The sequence below is a fragment of the Scatophagus argus genome, chromosome 3, assembly GCF_020382885.2.
Source record: "Scatophagus argus isolate fScaArg1 chromosome 3, fScaArg1.pri, whole genome shotgun sequence".
Classification (NCBI taxonomy): Eukaryota; Metazoa; Chordata; class Actinopteri; family Scatophagidae; genus Scatophagus; species Scatophagus argus.
In genome coordinates, this window is record NC_058495.1 from 5342461 (window position 1) to 5361653 (window position 19193).

The 19193-nt window shown below is 40.0% G+C and overlaps 1 protein-coding gene across 1 annotated transcript; it reads left to right on the forward strand.

Moving 5' to 3' along the window:
* Window positions 1-455: 455 nt before the first annotated feature.
* Window positions 456-16832, forward strand: si:ch211-286o17.1 (hematopoietic progenitor cell antigen CD34). The gene is made up of 8 exons (XM_046382877.1): window positions 456-654; window positions 9820-9906; window positions 10591-10832; window positions 11373-11465; window positions 12972-13092; window positions 13393-13445; window positions 14365-14514; window positions 15499-16832. Exons 1-8 carry the CDS (start codon window positions 570-572, stop codon window positions 15685-15687), a joined length of 1020 nt encoding a protein of 339 aa, XP_046238833.1. The 5' UTR covers window positions 456-569; the 3' UTR covers window positions 15688-16832.
* Window positions 16833-19193: the final 2361 nt, after the last annotated feature.

Here is a 19193-nt window from a genome sequence, read left to right on the forward strand (position 1 = left end):
TTTTGTTTTGAGTATGATATTCTACTCCACAGTCTATTTCCATAAGCCTATTAAGGACCAAAGTGTCACTGCCTATTGTCAGCCATCACCTTTCATTGTGTAGAGGATTACTGCTCCTGTCCAGACGGGGTTCACAGCTCGAGCAGACACTGAAGCCCAGTGTGAGCAAAGCATGAAGTAATGAGCACTGAGAATTACATATTTAAATATAAACACTGAATGGTATTTTAAGAATGCTGCACTTCGTTTTTTGGGGGGGAAAAATACACATCATCAACAAGACCCCATTCTGTTCCTTCCCTACATCTGCCTTGCTTCCTCTAGATGGGTGGGGGCACAGAGGAAGGGTTAAAGTAACCAGTGGAAGACGGGATGTAGGGCTGGGCCTCAGTAAGGGAGGGGGTGGAGGGACTATATAAAAACTGACAGAACACAAGTGGTGCTTTATCCACCCTGTACCGCTCCGGGTAAGAGGAAACCCCAAAGTGCTTGGGCTCAACCAGCTTTCCCCTTTTCTTTCTCCGTCTTTTCGCTCACGCCCATTGGACGCGCGCACACTCAGGACAAGAATGGCAGCATCATCTGCACAGAGAACAAACGGGCCCTGCAAAAAATTGGCTTTTGTTTTGCTTCTCACCGTCTCACTCTTAAAAGGTGAGTAGTAAAAGAAATACTCAGTACAAAGAGGGTCAACTTCTCAGAGATCGTATGGCTATCTACAGGGATAGAGGGAGGACCACGAGGGGTGGGGTTGGGGTGGGGGAGTGTTTGTTTGAACGGTATGAGTTGAATCCAGGTTTTAACCCTACAACTCTTTCACTGTCTGGAATGCTAACATACAATCTCCAGGCTGAAAACAAATCTGTAACATGAGAGTCTTTGGGATTTGATAATTATTTTTCTCACAATATACTGAGTGAAAAACATTACATTTGGGTGCACTCTGGCAAACAAAGAGATCATTTTAGAGAGAAAGATTTTGGAATTATGTGGACTCAGAGTGAAAATTTAAAATATGATTTAAAATCAAGATCTTTGTCTTCAAATTATAAATTTACAATATGTTGCCAAAATCAAGCTTTGGGCATGTTCTCATAACCTTATTACCTTTCACTACTCAACATGAAACCATTTGTGAACCATCCACTGAAGCCATGTTTGCCATTTCATTGAGCTGATTCCCATCAACTTCAGGACTTTGAGAAATGTGTATTTATATTTAGCTTTGTAATGTGAGGCCAGCTGAAGCGTGCATGAGAGGAGGGTGTGGAGTTTGACTGTTAAAATGCGTTTCAAATATCGCTATGCTGATATAGTAGAGACTTTGGTGAGCATCTGGGATGACTAATGATGTTAAACTATGTGTAAAAACAATCAGCTCACAGGGCTTGTTTATTTGATCTTGTCTGATTTTCAGTCTCTTTTTCTTTCCAATCACTCAACATCTTCAAATTATCTTATCATTCTTAAACAGTCAACAGGCGATTTAAGTTCAGGTTGTTTATTTCTGATAAAATCAAAACTTGCACAACACGGTCTGTTTTTACCTACAAAACAACTTAAATCAGTCACGAATTTTTGTAAAGTTTGAAGCATTTTGTAGAGCACACCCTCTGAATTTAAACTGCGTCCTCTTAAGTTCAAGTGCAAGTAAAAAAACAAAAGAACTGAAGACCTGCTGAAAACCAAGACCACATCAGACAATGAATGATGTTTTTCTAAAGGTAAAAATACTGCTCAGTGGCTTGCTTAAGTGTAAAGATATACATCAGTCCAGATGTGTGATTACTCATAACTTCAGTTTTACCCCATAAGTTGGCTGCAGTGGCGGGAAGAAAATTAGGTCTGTAGATTAATCTGTGGAAATTTTTAGATGGATTAGCTGAGCTCAAATCAAAATAAACACAAGGCGAGTCCAAGATGTCCAACAAACTATTAATTAACTACAGCTATACTATCATCTACGGTGCTCCCTGTTGTAGCTGTAAATGAATCACCCACTGGACTAGTTAATTCGAACCTTCTGTCCTGTTCATGGGCTATAGCTTACGGGAATGAGATCATTAACAGTGAGAGGGAGCAGCATCTGCTTTGGAAAATAAAACTGCCTTGACATCATTTCAACCTACAGATTCTGAATCAGAGACAGAAAACATTTTTATTCCATTTTTCAGGGGCAGGGAATTGCTTCCTTGATGTGTACCATAATGTTTATGTTATGTGAAAGTCACAAGTTGTTAACACAAAGCAACAGCAGTGCTGCCAAAAGTGCTTGTCAAGATGAACAGCCATGGAGCAATTTTCAGATATTACAGAGACGGGAAAGCAAAGAAAAAGACCTCAACTTTAACTATATTTCACAACTATACTGTGAGGTCAGGGCAGAAACACAGTTGTTACTGAGCGTAAGAGTTACCCAGACAACCTGGTGGTGGGTGGTGGTGGCAGAGGTTAAACAGGAGATGATCAGAAACACCAGGGGAAAACCCCTGTTGAGAATAAAGCAGACAGTTGAGAGGGTTGAGATGAAGCATTGTTGAGGGAAAGAAAGATGCAAGGATTTACTCTGTAGTCAGTGAAATGACTGGAATGTCTCATTCTTGGAAAATTTCAGTTTAAGTATCTCAAAACTGTACTTAAAAACAATTTCTGTAATGCAGTTCAAGCTCTGCCTGTGCTGTGAAGTGGTTTTAGGAGGCTTTCTAGTTATGAAATAAACCCTGCCCAACTTCACTGCCAACCCCAAGGCATGTAATTATGTAAATCATTGTTTGAGTAGTAGCCAGTGAAGTAAAAGATGCACCGAAGAGTCACAGAAACAATGTCAACAACATAGCACTCATTCATCTCATGAAAAAAGTAAGTCAAGTCAAATCCCAGAGTCAAGTGTGCCAGTGGTGGCAAGTAAACATCTGGGCATACGCATGCACACACACACCCACACACACACCAGATCCCCACTCACTCTGGATAGTGTTTTTCATAATAGGAAAGAGGCTGCTTTTCCACTCAGCTCTAAACTACTTTGTGTTTGAACTTTTTCCAGCCTCTGTACTTTACTCTGTGCGATCACTTACAGTAAGTGCTGACATGGTACAGCCAAACAAGCTGCTTTATCAAACAACCATTGTGTCCCCTCATCTATAAATGAGAAACATGGAAGCAAAAGGGAAATCAAAGCCTGAGTATCAAATGGTGACAGATACTGTAAAAAGTCAAAACGAAAGCAACTTCAGAGAAGATCTTTACACGTCGACTATGGGCAGCCGTGGCTCAGAGGGCAGAGTGAGTTGTCCACAAGTCTCCGGGTTGGCAGTTTAATTTCCAGCTCTTCCTGTTGACATTTCAAAGCTTCCTTGGGCAGGACACTGAACCCTATGTTGGTCTTGATGGACAAGCCAATGTCTTCTATTGCAGCTCCATCGCCATTCTTATGCTTGTGTGTGTGAATGGGTGAATGAGAGGCCAAGTGCAAAAGCATGATTTAAGTGCACCACATGTACTGTGAGGACTCTTGTTCAGCATCTTAATAGCCTATTACGGTTGTTTTTCAGTACCACCCCCGGATGTGTGTGAAGTTAATTATTTGTTAGATTTATGAAACATGCAGTATGTCTCAAATTCTTTCTAGACAGAATCAATGTTAAGCCTCAGCACTACTGACACTCAGATCTGCCTCACTTTGCAACAGGATCCCTTTACAGTCCACCTGCATACAGTCAAACCAGACAGGCTCATTCAAGATAATGCACAAGGCAGTGAAACTGTAGTGGGCAATTGTGAGCACGTGGGGGTGGTGCTCGGTGATATAATGTTCCCAATTGAAAGCAGATGTCATGTTTCCTGATTGCCCTCTCCAGAAACAGACTTTATGCGTTCGATAAGGAGCTGCAGTGGCCTTAGGGTTGGGTTGGGTGAACCCTGCAGCTGGGTAGCATTGGGTGAAGAAAGTACAGCATCTACAGGCCTGATTACAACCATGAGATCCAGTTGCTTTTCTGCCAAGAGAGAAGAATGGGCTAGTTCTGCTATTAATCGCTGTGACAGGAATGACAGGGGAGGGGGGTCAAGATAGTGGGGTCAGCAGTCTGTTGTTTCAAAGAGGATAGAGTTGCAGAGCATGTTCAACCCTAAGGGACTTAGGCTCCAATGCTGCATTCCTCAGCACACTCTTAGCAGTAAGATATTAAATTATGAAAACACTCCTTATTAAGAAAACACTCTGAATGCATTAATCAGAACACTACCTTGAAAAGTCAGAGAAGTAACCAATTCACCAGGCTGAATAAGATGAGAGAAAAAGCAAATTTATTTATTAATTATCTTGAATATATTTACATTATTTCAAAATATAAACTGCTGATTAACTTCTAGAGTTATGTTTGAAACCCAACTATATTTTATCTGCCTTTTCTTACTGTGCATTTTGAGAACATCAAATAAAATGACATTACATTACATTAGAACAGAATTATGATTGACAAATATCATCTTATAATTATTGTTTTGTCTCCACTTGGTATTTTATTCTGAAAATCCATGTTGGGGTGAGTGGGGGAGGGGAGAGGTGGTGGAAAAGTGCCCTTGGATCAAATTTCTATGCAACTGACGCCAGAGTGATGTCAGAGAACATCTGAAGCTGTACTGTGACATTACAAATTTGAGGCAGGGCCAGAGGCAGCAGAAGAAGGAAAATTCCACTTGATGGTAGTTCAGTTCAGCATTTTGGCAATTTTTGTTCAGTAATACATTGTTAAGAAATGCTGAGACAATCTGGATGTGTTACACCAGGTAGAGGTCATACGATCATGTTTACAGTTAAAAAATGCATTTAAATAAATTGCCACATAATGGTTTTGTAATTGATTTGTACTGCTGGCTCTTGACCTGATAGTGATCAACCACCATGTAAGTCCCAGAGTAGCAATATTAACACTGTGCAAAGCACCCATACATAGCCTGCAAACTGACATGTGAGGAATACTCCCATGACATGTGGCTGTGACAGAAAAGAGGAGGCAATATGTCTTGAGTGTGTATAGAAATTGTCTCTCTCACTGACAGCTCATGACATCTGCATTCAGCTTGAAAAGCATCAGAGAAGTGAGTTTTGGCAAAGGTCAAAGCTGCACTCAATTTGTGGATGGAAGGATTTGAGATGATCTCTGGGACACTCCCCTAAGGCAGGACACTGTGGTCCATTAGATGGCCATGGTTTCTAATGTTTGAATGTTTTTTCTATTTATGTTTCTTGACTTGCAGTGCTTGGTTTTAACTTTATTTTCCCATTTTTACCGTTTACCGTTTTGCACAAATATAATGAGGCAAATTCCTCATATGTGAAAAGCATCCTTGGCAATAAACCCAATTCTGATTAGTTCCAATAAAAAGACTTTGTCATATGGTAACGACTCCATGCTGCATGTGGCAAGAAAGGTGCTAGTAGAACCTAAACTGTTCCGAATTTCACATGGTGGTCTGGTAATGTGAGCAGGCTGTGTTCACCAACAGAGCCAGAGTCAGGGTGGAGATCAAACAGTTTAAGGCCATATTTTTGGGGTTTGTCTGTCCTGAGCATAGTTCAGGACTTCTTTTTTGGAAGCCAAGCTGGGACAGGAGGCCAAAGCCAGCTGGTTCATATTTCGTATGTAAAGACACACAATAGGTGCACAGTAAAAGACGTCCAAGTAGTTGCAAATGAATGGCTGCAGTGGCTGCATTTAGAAGAGAAGCAGGCATGCAAAGTTGCACAACATTTTAAATCTTAAACGATTCGATTAAACTTTATGTGAAAAAACTTCTTTACACTAGAACACACGCGGACAGTGAGGAACTGTATTTGTCAAATTTTCAGGTTTGAAGTCATTATGAGATGCACAAGAAGTATAAATTCAAAGTTATGCAAAGAAGACATGTGCGATCATATGGAACTCATATGTTTAGCCCTTACAAACACCACAGAGCAAGCAACACTTCTGGGACAGAGAGTAACTGCCATAATATGGCTCTTGACGTTACATTACACTATGGTGCGGAAGGTGTGGGGGCTGAAACATATATCTCACTTCAATAGATGCCTGAGATTAGCTGTGCGTGACCAGGAGAGGGTCAGCAGGCAAAGAGGGTTGGGAGGGAGAAGGGCGTGGAGCTGCAGCCTTGTCTTCTTCCAAAGCCTGCCACATTCCTCCAGCCAGAGTCCCAAGAGATGGGGGGTCTGGGTAGAGCATTTCCAGACCGCAGCAGTCACTCAGAGCAATATGGTGGGAAAATCTTCAAGAGAACGATGAAATCAGGGCCCAGGCTGTGTAACATATGTAGTCAGTTCTGATTAGGTTTGCAGTGTTTGTGCAGTGATAGCAAGATACACAACCGATGACTGATATCCTGGCCACTTTTTAACATTACACAAAAAGAAGGAAAGGTAGCCTCGTGCATAATTGGGGTAGTTGCAAGGCTTAGGGGTTGAGAACATCTCTGATGAACAGTACGCATTGGGTGATTGTTTCGGTCAAAGCAAGCAAGAATTCATGGCTGTTGTGTAACAAGCCCTGAAAAATTCAAGCCATGAAATTAATACTAGCCATACTTTTATGTCTACAATAAAAACAAAACAATAAAAATTGGTTTCTCAGTTCTTGCTATTTCTGAAAAGGTTGGTCATAAGAGGCCATTGTTTGCAGAGGTTTCATTCCATCTAGGCTCTGGATTGTCAGGAGAGTTTGTTTGTGTGTAATGAGTGACGGATGGTCAGAGAGCTGGACAGAGTTTACTGGCAGTGCTGTGTGTTATTTTATCTAGAGTTAAACACATGTTTTACTTTATGAAATGTATCTGGCAAGTTTTACAAGTGTGCTTGAGGTGCTGTGACATCATTAGCACTAGACCAGTAAAACAGTTGCTTTTTACAGAATGGATTTCAAATCCTTAATCATTCAAGCTCATGCATGTGCTGCATAAACAGGGGAACTGTGTCAAAATACTGTCAGCTCCATTGTGGTTCTCTTCATTTTTTAAAAAGTGAATACAAATTCATTCACTCACCACAATATCTCACCAACATCCCATCTGAGACCAAAACTGTTACTGAAAACCACAGCCACAGAGCCAACCTTTAGACTTTTCTTATTTCACACTACTGACAGAGTTTTACCCTCCTGTCCACTACAATCACCTGTGACAAAGTGATCACAGAGCTGAAACAACACATTTCATCCTCCGTGCTCTCGTACTCCTGGGTGTCACATTAGTATGAGAAAACCCGATTTATGCGCAGACAACGCATCCATTTCATACCTCCTTCTCCTTTGCGTTAAAATAAACAGTCAGACCACCCAGAGATAGGTGAGGGGCGGCAGCTGTAGGCTGCAGACCAGGGTCTAATAGACAGAGTTAACAAGGTTAGGGAGTCCTTGACCTGTAGGTGGTCCACTCCCACACTAATGTTCCTAATGGTAAACTACAGATGCCAAGGTTAGCGAGATGAGGCAGTAAATTTGGCAACATTCTGGCTCCATGGTGAAACTTGAGTGTGTCTACATGAGAGCTTTCTCACCCTTCATTGTAGGTTTGACTTGGGTAAGGAAAGTGCCTTAAGGTCAGTGGCTCTGGTGTATTTTCTCATTTAGGTTTATTTCCTCTGTTTAGACACTGTATGACAGACAGCTGCAGTGGACAGTTGCTAACACTAAGCATACCAGAAGACCTCCTTGGAGATTACTGGCCCACCTGCCAGCATGGCACACACAGTGTTTGCTCTGTACTTGTGGCACCTGCCTGTCACTATGGTTTACCAAAGGAAGTTGTGGACATGTGTCACATCGCCACTACTGTGTGAATATACATGCCACATGTGTGAAACCTTCAAGCAGTGATGAGAGACAGTGAGAGAGTCATGAGGAGATAATTGAGTATATCAGAGGAGAAACAACTCAAAGTGTAAAAGAAGACAAAATGCAATGAGCATGCAGCATCAAGGTGGCCTACAAAAACCGAACCTAAAGTTTATTATTACTAACTGCAGGATATAACTGTAAAAGCATAAAACTATAGGAACAATTTCATGCCTAAAACTTAAGACTGGACTGTGCAGTTACTCTCAGATCCATCCATCCATTTTCTATACCGCTTATCTGTCAGGGTCACGGGAACTCTCAGATCAGATCAACAAAATTTAACTAGATAAGTTATACAATAGTTGTATTTCTAAACCCAACACAATATTGCTATTTTTATCTATATTTCAATGTATCAAATTAAATGTTTGAATAAACATAAATTTAGCTAGCTGAGCTAATGTTGGTTCTATAGGGGGTTGCACTTACATTTACAAACCTGAAATCAATTGCAAACTCAATCTGGCAGCCCAGACATTGTGAGAGAGTGAGAGGTAATGAGATCTACAGAGGTAAGGCATTATGGGAATGTTTTGAGAGTGAAGTAATGTTGTTGTTGTTAGACAGAGAGAGGCAAATCTGGGTAAAAGGAACGCATGCATGGTTTGACTCCTGGATAATACCCGTGCAATTTGACCAGAGCAAATCAGAGAAGCTCAGCGACTGCAGGGTGTGGTAGCATATTTAACAAATTAGCACAGAGATTCAAACGTGACCTGGACGTCATCCAGATTATTACAACTTTGCGGATGAAATAATTTACAGCTGAAAGAACCCAAGTAGACCGTCCTATCAAGACTTTGATTTAGTGTTGCAATTTATCAAGGACTCTTACCCCAAAGTCATAGGCCTCCCTGAAAATGGAAAATGGTATAATGGCCTATTACATTATTCAGAAATGTGGAAAAAGTGATGTTTTCAATGGCATCGTTACGTGGCACCTTTCAGGAGCTCATTTAATCAGGATCTTCAACTGTTTTACAGGGTTGATGGAAAATCATTCCACTCGCATTAATATATTTCAGAAACTTATTTTGGATATCCCATTCGAGTCCAACCTAAAATGAGTCAGTGTGACCGCAGGATCTTTTGAAATACCTCAGAGAAAGAAAGATTGCATTTCAAAGTAAATGATCTCATGACGTGATCCATGGTTCTGACAGCATCAGTTATCTACTGCAATAAGATCTATTACCTAATCATCCATCACTGCAGAGGGCTAACCGTGACTACGGGCGAGAATTATAGAGTAAACCATTAAAGTAAAGCAAAATACAAAGCTTTCCTTTAAAACAATAGAAAGTGAGCACAGTTTTGGTTTGGCACAGAACTAATAACAGAGATTCCGACAGGCAATTACAACATGGAATTTAGAGGCTTAACAGAGCTCTTTGCTGTGATTGTTAGTTTATATTAATTTATCTCATGTGAACGGTTGCCTCCTGGTACTCAGCAAATCTTGATAATATCAAAAGTTTTAAACTACTTGTCACACGTCCATTATATAGCTTAAAGCGTGTTTTCTGTGGGCTGACAGATTTCCCTGAGAAGTTCATAGCATTTGTCCCACTGGGAGTGAACAGGAGGTCAGAGATTTTGGCTGGGAGGACCAGTCCAGGTCTGTTTTCTCAGGCTGAGCAGAGGGACTATTCCACTAGAGGATTATTAAGTACAGACAGTTCCTCAGGGCTGAAACTCACTGATACAAGGTCATTTGGACTGTGAAGAAGATACTCTGATGTGAGTAACTTGTTTAGTCAACAATAGCAGCTTATCACTTAACTTTGTAACACAAGTTTACTGGTAAGCTTTATGTCATGTCAGAATGTGATGGATTTTTCTTGCTTAATAAATGAAGCAATTTAAAGAGAAAATTGTATTTTTCAAACAAAGTGACCTAATAACAAGCCTAATTCTGTTTTTACAGCAGGAGTCATGGCACAGGAAGATGCCATAACGACAGTGTCACCCGTGGTATCAGAGGCAAAGATTCCACTGACCACTAAAGCTCAGGGTAAGAAACACTGACTGGTGTGCAACAGCACTACCATTCATTTACAGAGATATTTAGAAGGTTTACTCTACAAACTGATTTATCAGCACAGAAGGACATACTCATGTCAACAACACACATCCTATGATGCTCACATCCTAGGGAAAAAAAGAAATCAGTAAAAATATCATCTTGTTTGACAATCAGTCAATAGACATGTTTTCCACCACTTTGGGTCAAGTTTTGAAAACACTATTAAGTTAAATAAATCAACATCTGAAAGACTGTATTATACTGTAGAGGCAAAAAGCAAAAACAGGACAGAGTAACTTTCAATTAACTGCTAACTGCTAACTCTAAAGGAAGAAATTTTATATGTCCTTGCTAAACAGTGCTTCTGTACTGCCTTAGCCTGACAGATTTAATTCCATCAACATGTAGTCCTGAACATAGCAACAGGATAGTAAGTCCTGAATGAAGTGTAACTGTTGCATGAATTGTTGATGGTCATCAGATTATAGTGGCTGAAATGACAATATCACTTTTCAGAATCAACAGCGTAACCTCAGACCTATCATGTGTTTGCAACAGCTATAAAAATAAGCTTCTAAATACATAAATAAAGTATGTTGCCAACATCTGAACCCCCCGTGTGCCACTTCATAATCTAACAAATTAATAAGCAGAGTTAAATTGCTTTTGCAGAGGATCCACAAAAGGTGGTTTTCCCCACTATTGGATCTCTAGAGCCTACTGAACAGACTACAGCTGCAGCAGCCACAGAAGAGGCAGGAGACCAAAACGACAATGTGGCTCCACAGGAGGCAGCTAAGGAAGCCGAGTTCACAGTTGAGGTCCATACTGATATACCAAGAAGAGAACCACTGGAATCAGAAACCCCAGCTCCTATGCCCCCCAGAGGCGATGGTCCAGTCAACATACCACGGGTAAGACAGAGAGGTGCCTCCAGATCACTGTCTGTCTGTCATAAACTAATGGAAATAAATGGTGTTTTTGTAATATGTAATCTGGCTGTATCTGTAGGGTCACACTGACTATATCACATTGTTATCTGATACCAACTGATAAGTACCGCAAAAAATGACTACCATCTTCTTTAAAGTCAAAATAATACAAGTAATAATATAGCATTTATACTTAATCAAAATGATCTATTACTAGTCTGATTCTTGTATGGTGAAACACGTTATTAGCCTCAAATTTGCTAATGGTTCAAATGACACTAAGACGTGACACTATTTTGCAAATGGTGCAAAAGCAAAGGTAGAAGAACAGTAGTATTTTTTGCAAATGTATACATTTGTTTGGCCATGTAACAAAATTGGGCACAAAGTTGGTGTGTATTAATAGTTGATATTAATCTTGCAACCAAAAAAAGAGATGGTCGAACAATTTTGTTACTAAGCTGCAGTATATGACATGCAGATGACATGGGATAATTAAAAAGGTTTGGTTTCTCTCTGCAGCCGGTGCCAAAGGATGATGTTGTCTGTGTCAGCAAAGAGGCGGTCCAGGACAAAAATGCTGTCAGTCTAAAACTCAAGGCAACCTCCAACTGTGTAAGTTCAGAAAACAACTCCTTTTGTCTGTTTGTGGCAGAACAGAGAGGGTAACACAGAATATATCAGAGGCCTTATGATCCTGTGAAATATTCATGCACATGCAAGTCAACAAACTGAACAAATAAAAAAAAATATCTCCAGGTTGGTTTGATGCTACTCCTGGTAGACTATCAGCACGCTAAAGATAAGCTCAGCAGAGGATTCTTAATTTTTCAAGAGAAAGTGAGTGAGCATTACATCTGTGCGGCCACAAAAAAAAAAAAAAAGTCCATCGTTTTTAACATATAATTCTTAGGTGGAGAGGACAGTCCATGAGTCTGTGGTTGCATGCGAGTCAGGGCATGGACTGAGCAGTGAGGGCACAGGGAGGGGAGCACATTGGGTGGGCTCACTGCTGCTGTACAGTGTGTACTGTATGCAGACCTAAACCCTGTGTGTGTGTGTGTTTGTGTTTAGAAATGCAAATTCTTCAGCGTCTCAGGATAACAGCTTTGAGGTCTACAGGAATCAAAATGTGTGGGTCTGCACGCACTACATGTGATGAGCTATCGCTGTCTCTCATGTAGCCTGAGCAGTGAATACATTATTCAACATTTAAACACTGCATAAACAGCTGGAAGCAGCAAAATACAACAATATAACAGAGGGGCCCCTGTGCAACCAGACAAAGACATCAATTCTAACAAACCCAGAATTAATGTTTCTCTTTTCTTTTCATCATTTTTTCTGGAGAAGATGTTTATTTTGGCTCTGTCCAATTCAATAATGAGCAATTTTTTTTATTTATTTATTTCAACATTTAACTAACATAAATGTCAGTGTGAACTTTATCTGGCTTTTTATGAGGACTCAACTGAATAACATGAGTTAGTTTGATCCTTTCTGCAATTTGATTTCAAAATAAATCATAGTTTAATCTCATTTGGTGCAACCTACAATCCTATAAACGGGTAAACGATATAAGGTAATATTGCTAAATGAGGAGGAGTGAGGCACTCAAGAAGGTCCGAAGGTTCTGACTCCTGTCTCATTTAAGGAGTGGATGAGTTCAGTAATGTAATTTGGTATTCTCGATCTGAGATACTATGTGAAAGAATGATGGCGAGATATTTCCATCCAGCAGTGCCATGGCGTAGATTATCTTGATGCCACAGCAGAAAACAACATAAACAAAAAAATCACATGAAGATCTTTAGAAAAAGATTTTTTGATAGATGTCACCGTGTCCTGCCTTACGTAGTATTATAAGAAGTCATCTGTTCACTTCTAAGCTGGGATAAAGGGCTCCTACAGTTAGGCATTGGATTAAAGACAAAGTAAGATAAAGAAAAAGAGTGCAATAGGATTATATGTGGTGTAGAAGTTTCAAGATGATGTTGAAAGTAGGTGGTTTTGCAGGGAGCTAAAAATCACACATACTTAATCACATTGTGCATTAGCTAAAAAATTCATATTAAATAAAAAACATTTCTGTACTGATTGCCTTTTATTTGGGTCTTGCAGGAAGACACCAAAATGAAGCTCGAAAGTGTTCTGCAGGAGCTGTGTGGTGAAGACTGTAAACTAGAGATCTTCCAGGAGGACAACTCTGATGAAATTATTGTATCTGGAAAGTATGTCGAAGGTCAGTAATGTTCTTGTGGTAATTAATACAATAAAAAAATAAAAAAGCATTGTTAGACTTCATAAGCAATGATATATCATGATACAGTGACATAAGGACGCTGGGATAGGCTGTAAGCAGCAATATTTAGTTCATTCTAAACCTGTTTCGATGTTGGGTCCACTGGTCCACATTCCAAAAAAATGGCTATGGTATATTATCTTTTTCATTACTATAGGAGAACATCAAATTCCATTGCTCTGTGAATTAAATTGTACTGTGAGAGGAAGAGTACAAACATAAAGCTTTTGTTACTTGCAGCTGATATTTCCGGCATGGCTAACAAGTTCAACAATGACAACGTCAAAGATAAGGTACAGTTTCACTTTTATTGTATTGTACAAATACTCTCCACATTTATGTTTAGTTTGTCCTCACATATTAGAAGTACAGAATTGTTAGAAAATAATCAGTTGGGAAATGTGACTCACAGTATGACTGATTCTTCTCCACATACATTACAGATTATACCTTTCTATATATATGACCAAGGCACAGACCAGGTTACTCAATGTAACATGTCCAGCCAATCACATCATGCACGACGATATTGTTATATCCAAGAGACTCAGCCAGTGAAAATTTGCTGGTTGACTCATAATAAAACTAGACAGGGAAAATGCTCTAGGGAAAAGAAAAACACTGAGTTTGGAGACTTTTCCAAAGGTTTCAAGCTGCCAGGCTGACAGTTTGTGTGACAAACAAAAAGCCCACAATCCACTTGTCAGCTGCAAAGCATTTTTTCTGCTACCTAGGGAACAATCTTGGGTTACGGGTGTGTCTGTAAGACTTCTGTCTCTTTGCATTCAACATGCACTTCGTTTCCCTCTTTACCCCAAACATACACTGAGTGACCTTATTAACAATTTTCCAGTGCTTCAGCCAAACAATCACTTGTCATTAGACTGTCAACTGTGTGCTAACTGGGATCTTTTTGTTTTGACCCTGCAAATGAAGCTAGAGGAAATACTGCCAATTCTCAACACACATCTCAGTAAACAAAGGTTTTGGGTGGGGTTGTTTTTTTTTCTTTCAGTTATGATAGACAACAGTAGCCAGATAATAAGAAAATTACATAGGAAGTACACCTAGACATGTGCGTCATATCTTGTTTTGATGTGTGTCAGATTCAGTCTGTAGGGTGATGATTTCTTTGGTCTGCCAGAGGCACTCTTGGTATAGCAACACAAAGCAAACTCTTGTCCCATGTTTATTTATTCTTATGTTGATCAGACTGATGTGGAGGAGGCTGTTCCTCGTTGGGGAAAGAAGTCTAAGCTGGTACTGGTTTCCTTGCTGCTGACTGGCCTGCTGCTGGCTGCACTTCTGGTAGCGGGTTATTATCTCAAGACCCACCGCAAGAACTCCAAAGGAGTCAGACTGGTGAGTAGATCAGAGGTGTGTTACACTGTTTCTGCCAAATAAGACTAAAAACTGGAGTTTATACTAGACTCTAGTATAAACTCCAGTTTATAAAACTACTTGTTTCCTCTAGTAACTAGAGGAAACAAGTAGTTTTTTTTGTAGGTACGTCATAGTTCTACCATCTTGTTCAAGCTACATTTAAATGCACTTATAAGGCTTGTAATCAGGATTGGAATGAGGTCTTCCACCAATATTTTCTTTCTACCATGTATTGCCCCCTGAACGTGAGTAAAGAAAGGCATCATGGGACGGCAATGAAGCAACCACCTTTATTGACCTAAGATAATTTGGATCCACAAGATTCAGTTCACTGAGGAAATTGTACACTATGACTGTTTATTTGAAAGAAGTTCATATGGATTTAAGGTCAAGCGTATCGTTATCTGGCGGTCATGCTTGACTCACATGTCCCTTAACTCAAAGCAGCATTGACTGCTTAACTGCAACCGCTTGCCAGGGGGCTACAGATGGTTTCAGATTTTTTTCTCTCAAGCCCATGACATCATTTTTTAAAGTGTTTACATATGGGGACACACCCATGTGATGGTTTGGGTGGAAGAGATTACTGAACTGCATTTGCTTGGTGTCTTATTATATATAGTTTCTGTCACATGCATTGAATATTATCCTCAAAGTTCTTGCTGACAGAACAACACACAAAACTTAAGTAAGTCACAAAGGGTTCATATATTCAGCCAGCTGCAAAGTAAAACAAGCATGCTTGCAAGATCTTAACCTCTCAACAGTAAAACAATTAACACCCTTCGGAGTGCACGCACAGCTGAAACCCATAAACATTATTAGCAAAGAATGCATTTGTTTATTTTTGAACAACACCCACTTGCTTGCATGCCATATTTGAACGGTAAAATGTTGGTGTTTAATAAGTATCTTTAATCTGCATCAGGTCTGATATCAGTGGTGTCTATCTGCTTCTCTTAGGCTGAATCTTTCCAGGTGGATGAGGAGAACCAGGCCAACACTCTGGTGTCTGTGGCTCCGTTGCCACAGGAGCCCCTTGACAAACCGACTGTCAATGGCGAGTCTCCACCAGAAAATGGGACCAATCCTGCCCCCACCACTAACGGACACTCTGCCACCCAGACCCCAGTGGCTGACACGGAGATGTGAATCACGACACCCCCGACCTCCTGTTCTATCCATCACCCACAGGGACATGTTACCCACAAGCCCATCTTTTGCCTCTGAGACTGTCCACACACTGAGACAAATTCAACATGTTTCCACCAAACATATTCACTTCCTTCTTCCTCTCTTCAACCTACACCTCTCGGGATGATGATGACAACGATGAAGTTTATGACGATGATGACGATAATAACAATGCCTCTAATGTGAAAAGTTTGGGATCACTGGCCTTTGCCGGTGTCAAGAGGAGCCAGTACATACACTGTGTTTGGGACTCCTCAGCAGGGCACTGACTGGGATTTGTTAGCTGCCCTGACTTCAATTCAGTTGTAACAACCATTGTAGACTAACCAAATAATGCCAAATGTGCTGTCAAGCCCAGGCAAAGAAGCACAGAATGCTCTATTATTTCAATCCACACTTGTGTGGCAATGAAACCAATGACGCCAGGCAGTTGAAAGGAGACCAGTTTTGTACTGTTGTAAAAAGGACGCTCACTGCTTGATTATTTTTCATTTCTTTTCTTTCTTTCTTTTTTTTACATGATTCAGGAAATGTTTGATTTTTCCTTCATAACATGGAAATGTCAGCTGGAAACCATTAGTATTTACCTCAGTGCTTTAGACTGATAATAAAGAACAACTAAATCTTGAAAACTACTGACCTTTGGTCAAAGTCTAATGGGGATAAGTTGCAAAGTACATCTGTTTTTGTGGTCATGCAGTGATTTTCATAATGAGATTAGTGTACATGTTTTATCTTTTTTAAAAAAAACACGTGCCAATTTTTCTTATTGTCTTTGGGAATGGTGAAGCACAGCAGCATTTTTAAATAAAAAGAAAAAGGAAAAGTGCAGAAAATGCAAATTGAAAAGGTTTTAAGTTGCCAAGCTGTTAAAACAAAATCAATGCCATGGAATTCCTACACAGCATAAAGCAGGTTCAGCATTCCCAGGACTACCTTTATCTCCTTGTTGATATAAAACATTTTCTACACGAGTGATACACCTTTGTTAGCTCCTCTTTTAAACAATGGCTACTTTCATAATGTGCTGCATGTGTAAATATGCCTGCTTTCTCTGTTAGTAGTACCTGTGCCTGACCCATAAACTGTGATTTCTGACAACATCTTTGTGGTTTATGTAAGTACTTCTCTGCTCCAGTTCCACTAAAATAACCTTTTCAGGAAAGCAATTAGTAGACATACACATACTCAAGGGTGCATTCACAAATTTCTCTTGCATGTAAGTACAACTGTGTAGTATAAACAAGTCAAACAAGTGGATTCATGGGGGTTTGAGTCTAGATGTACAGTGAATTGCAGGATTGCAAACATATACAGTTGTCGCATATCTACAGTCTGTGGTCTCTTAAAGCTAACCCAGATATGTCATATCTGTAGTCTTCCATCTAAATATATGGTAGTGAAGTGTGGTATACTCATGATCCTAAACGACCAGTAAAACTGAATATTTCCTGGAACCATCTTATCATGTAAAGCAGTAGTTTCTTGATCCTGGAAAATATAATCAACTAAAATGTGATTTACTGCAAGAAAACTATTTGCGATTTCAGCTCCACCAAAGGCAATTACAAATTAATTTAGTTGTCACTCTCAAAACTGTGTAGAGTCAGTTGTTAGTCTTTGTTTCTGTTGAAATCCAAATCAGTAGGCTATCAGTAGGACAGAATACAACACAGCTTGTGTCACCCCATATTTGACAGAGGAAACTATTGGCACTTGCCTGCGGTGTGCAGTTGTGTATAAACCAAAAATATCACAATCAAAATGTTATTATACATTATACATTATAAATTCTTCGCTCAGCTATAGATACGACTGATTGAGACTCCAGACTTTAGTCAATAAAAGAATACATAACAGAACAGTACAAATAATACTCATCAAACCGTTGGCAGGTGTCATTAGCATTAAAAGTTATACATCCATTCTTCACACAATGATAGCTGAATAGAATGCCCCATTAGGTGCAGTATTACTAGGTTTAAATGTGCAACACTGTTCTCCAAATATGTGATGCACTCCACACTCTTTCAGCCAACTAGTCTAGTGCCTGTCTGTTTTGCCACAACATTCTGCTTATTGCCTGCAATTGCTCCCCCAGATCCATGAGGGCTTTGTTAACATAACTGATATAAAGCTGTTGGTTATAGAAAATGTAATTAATCCAGTCTACATTTTTGTTTGGTGTCATCCAGACAAATATAGACTCTAGAGCAGCTTTAATCTCATTTCTTGCTTTAAATTCTTCAGGGATTTCTTCAGACTTAAAGACTGTAGTTTGCATGTGCAAATTTGGAATCCAAGACATTCCATTAGTGGCGTGCTTCCATGGAGTCAGAGGAGTAGTGCTGATTCCAGAGATGTACAGAGGTGGGACGAGACACTCCCTACAACGCAAATTTTACTTGTATTGTCTGAGCGATTGTGGCATTACACTGAAACAATTTCATAACCTTAGTGACGGCTGCAGATTGTTCATGTCCGACTAATGACAGACACATTTAATAAGGCCACTATGAACAGCAGTAGCGATCCAGTGAGTTGGAGCTGTGCACTACTGTATTATACATATAGTATTTCAAATAAAAAAAATCTTACAGATGTTTTGGAATGCTATGAATATTTGCCAGCAAATTCAGCACAATTTTCAGTCAATACATCCCATGGGGTCTTATTTGCAAACATCTGAATGCCCTCAGTTTGCATAAGTACAATTGTGTATGCTTTCCTGTGTATTTCCATAATAACCTAGTATGGACTGATTGCTTGTTTGCTGCTGCTTCAAGTGTTGTAAAGACCCAACACAGGAAGAGACAATTACAGAGAAAAGAAAATCTACATCAACTCAGTACGAGGAAAAGTGCTTTCAGGTTTCTCATTGTCACAGGTCTCTTTGAGGTGACTCTGTGCTCTCTTTGGGAAGAATACCTTCATTCTCAAAGCAAAGACATGGTCAGAGGCCAGGAAATTCTGCAAAGAGCATCACACTGATCTGTCTTAAATCAGCAACAAGGAAGAAGATAAAGAACTTCTCAAGAAACAGGTACCCTTCTGGCATGCCTGGATCGATCTTTACAAAGACACCAATGATTCGCGGAAGTGGTCAGGAGCGGGAAATGCATCGTATTTTAAATGGTCTGGACTGAAGAACACAGGTGAAGAAATAGGTGGGTGACACAAAATGAACTGCGAAGAGGACAAATTTCACTTTCACTTTTTTCAAAGTAGCCTGGTTTTGATGAAGGAAAACAAGATGTGGGAGGAGGCGTTAGAGCACTGTCACCACCAGCACACTGATCTGGTCAGCATGCACTCTGAATCTGCTCTGGTTAAAATCCTGCAGACTAGCATGGAAGCCCAGACAGATCACGTGTGGACTGGTCTGCGCTAGCTGGCTAACACCTGGCTGTGGGTGAACGGGGACAACATGGAGTACCAGGCCTGGAACTAAGGAGAGATGCCAC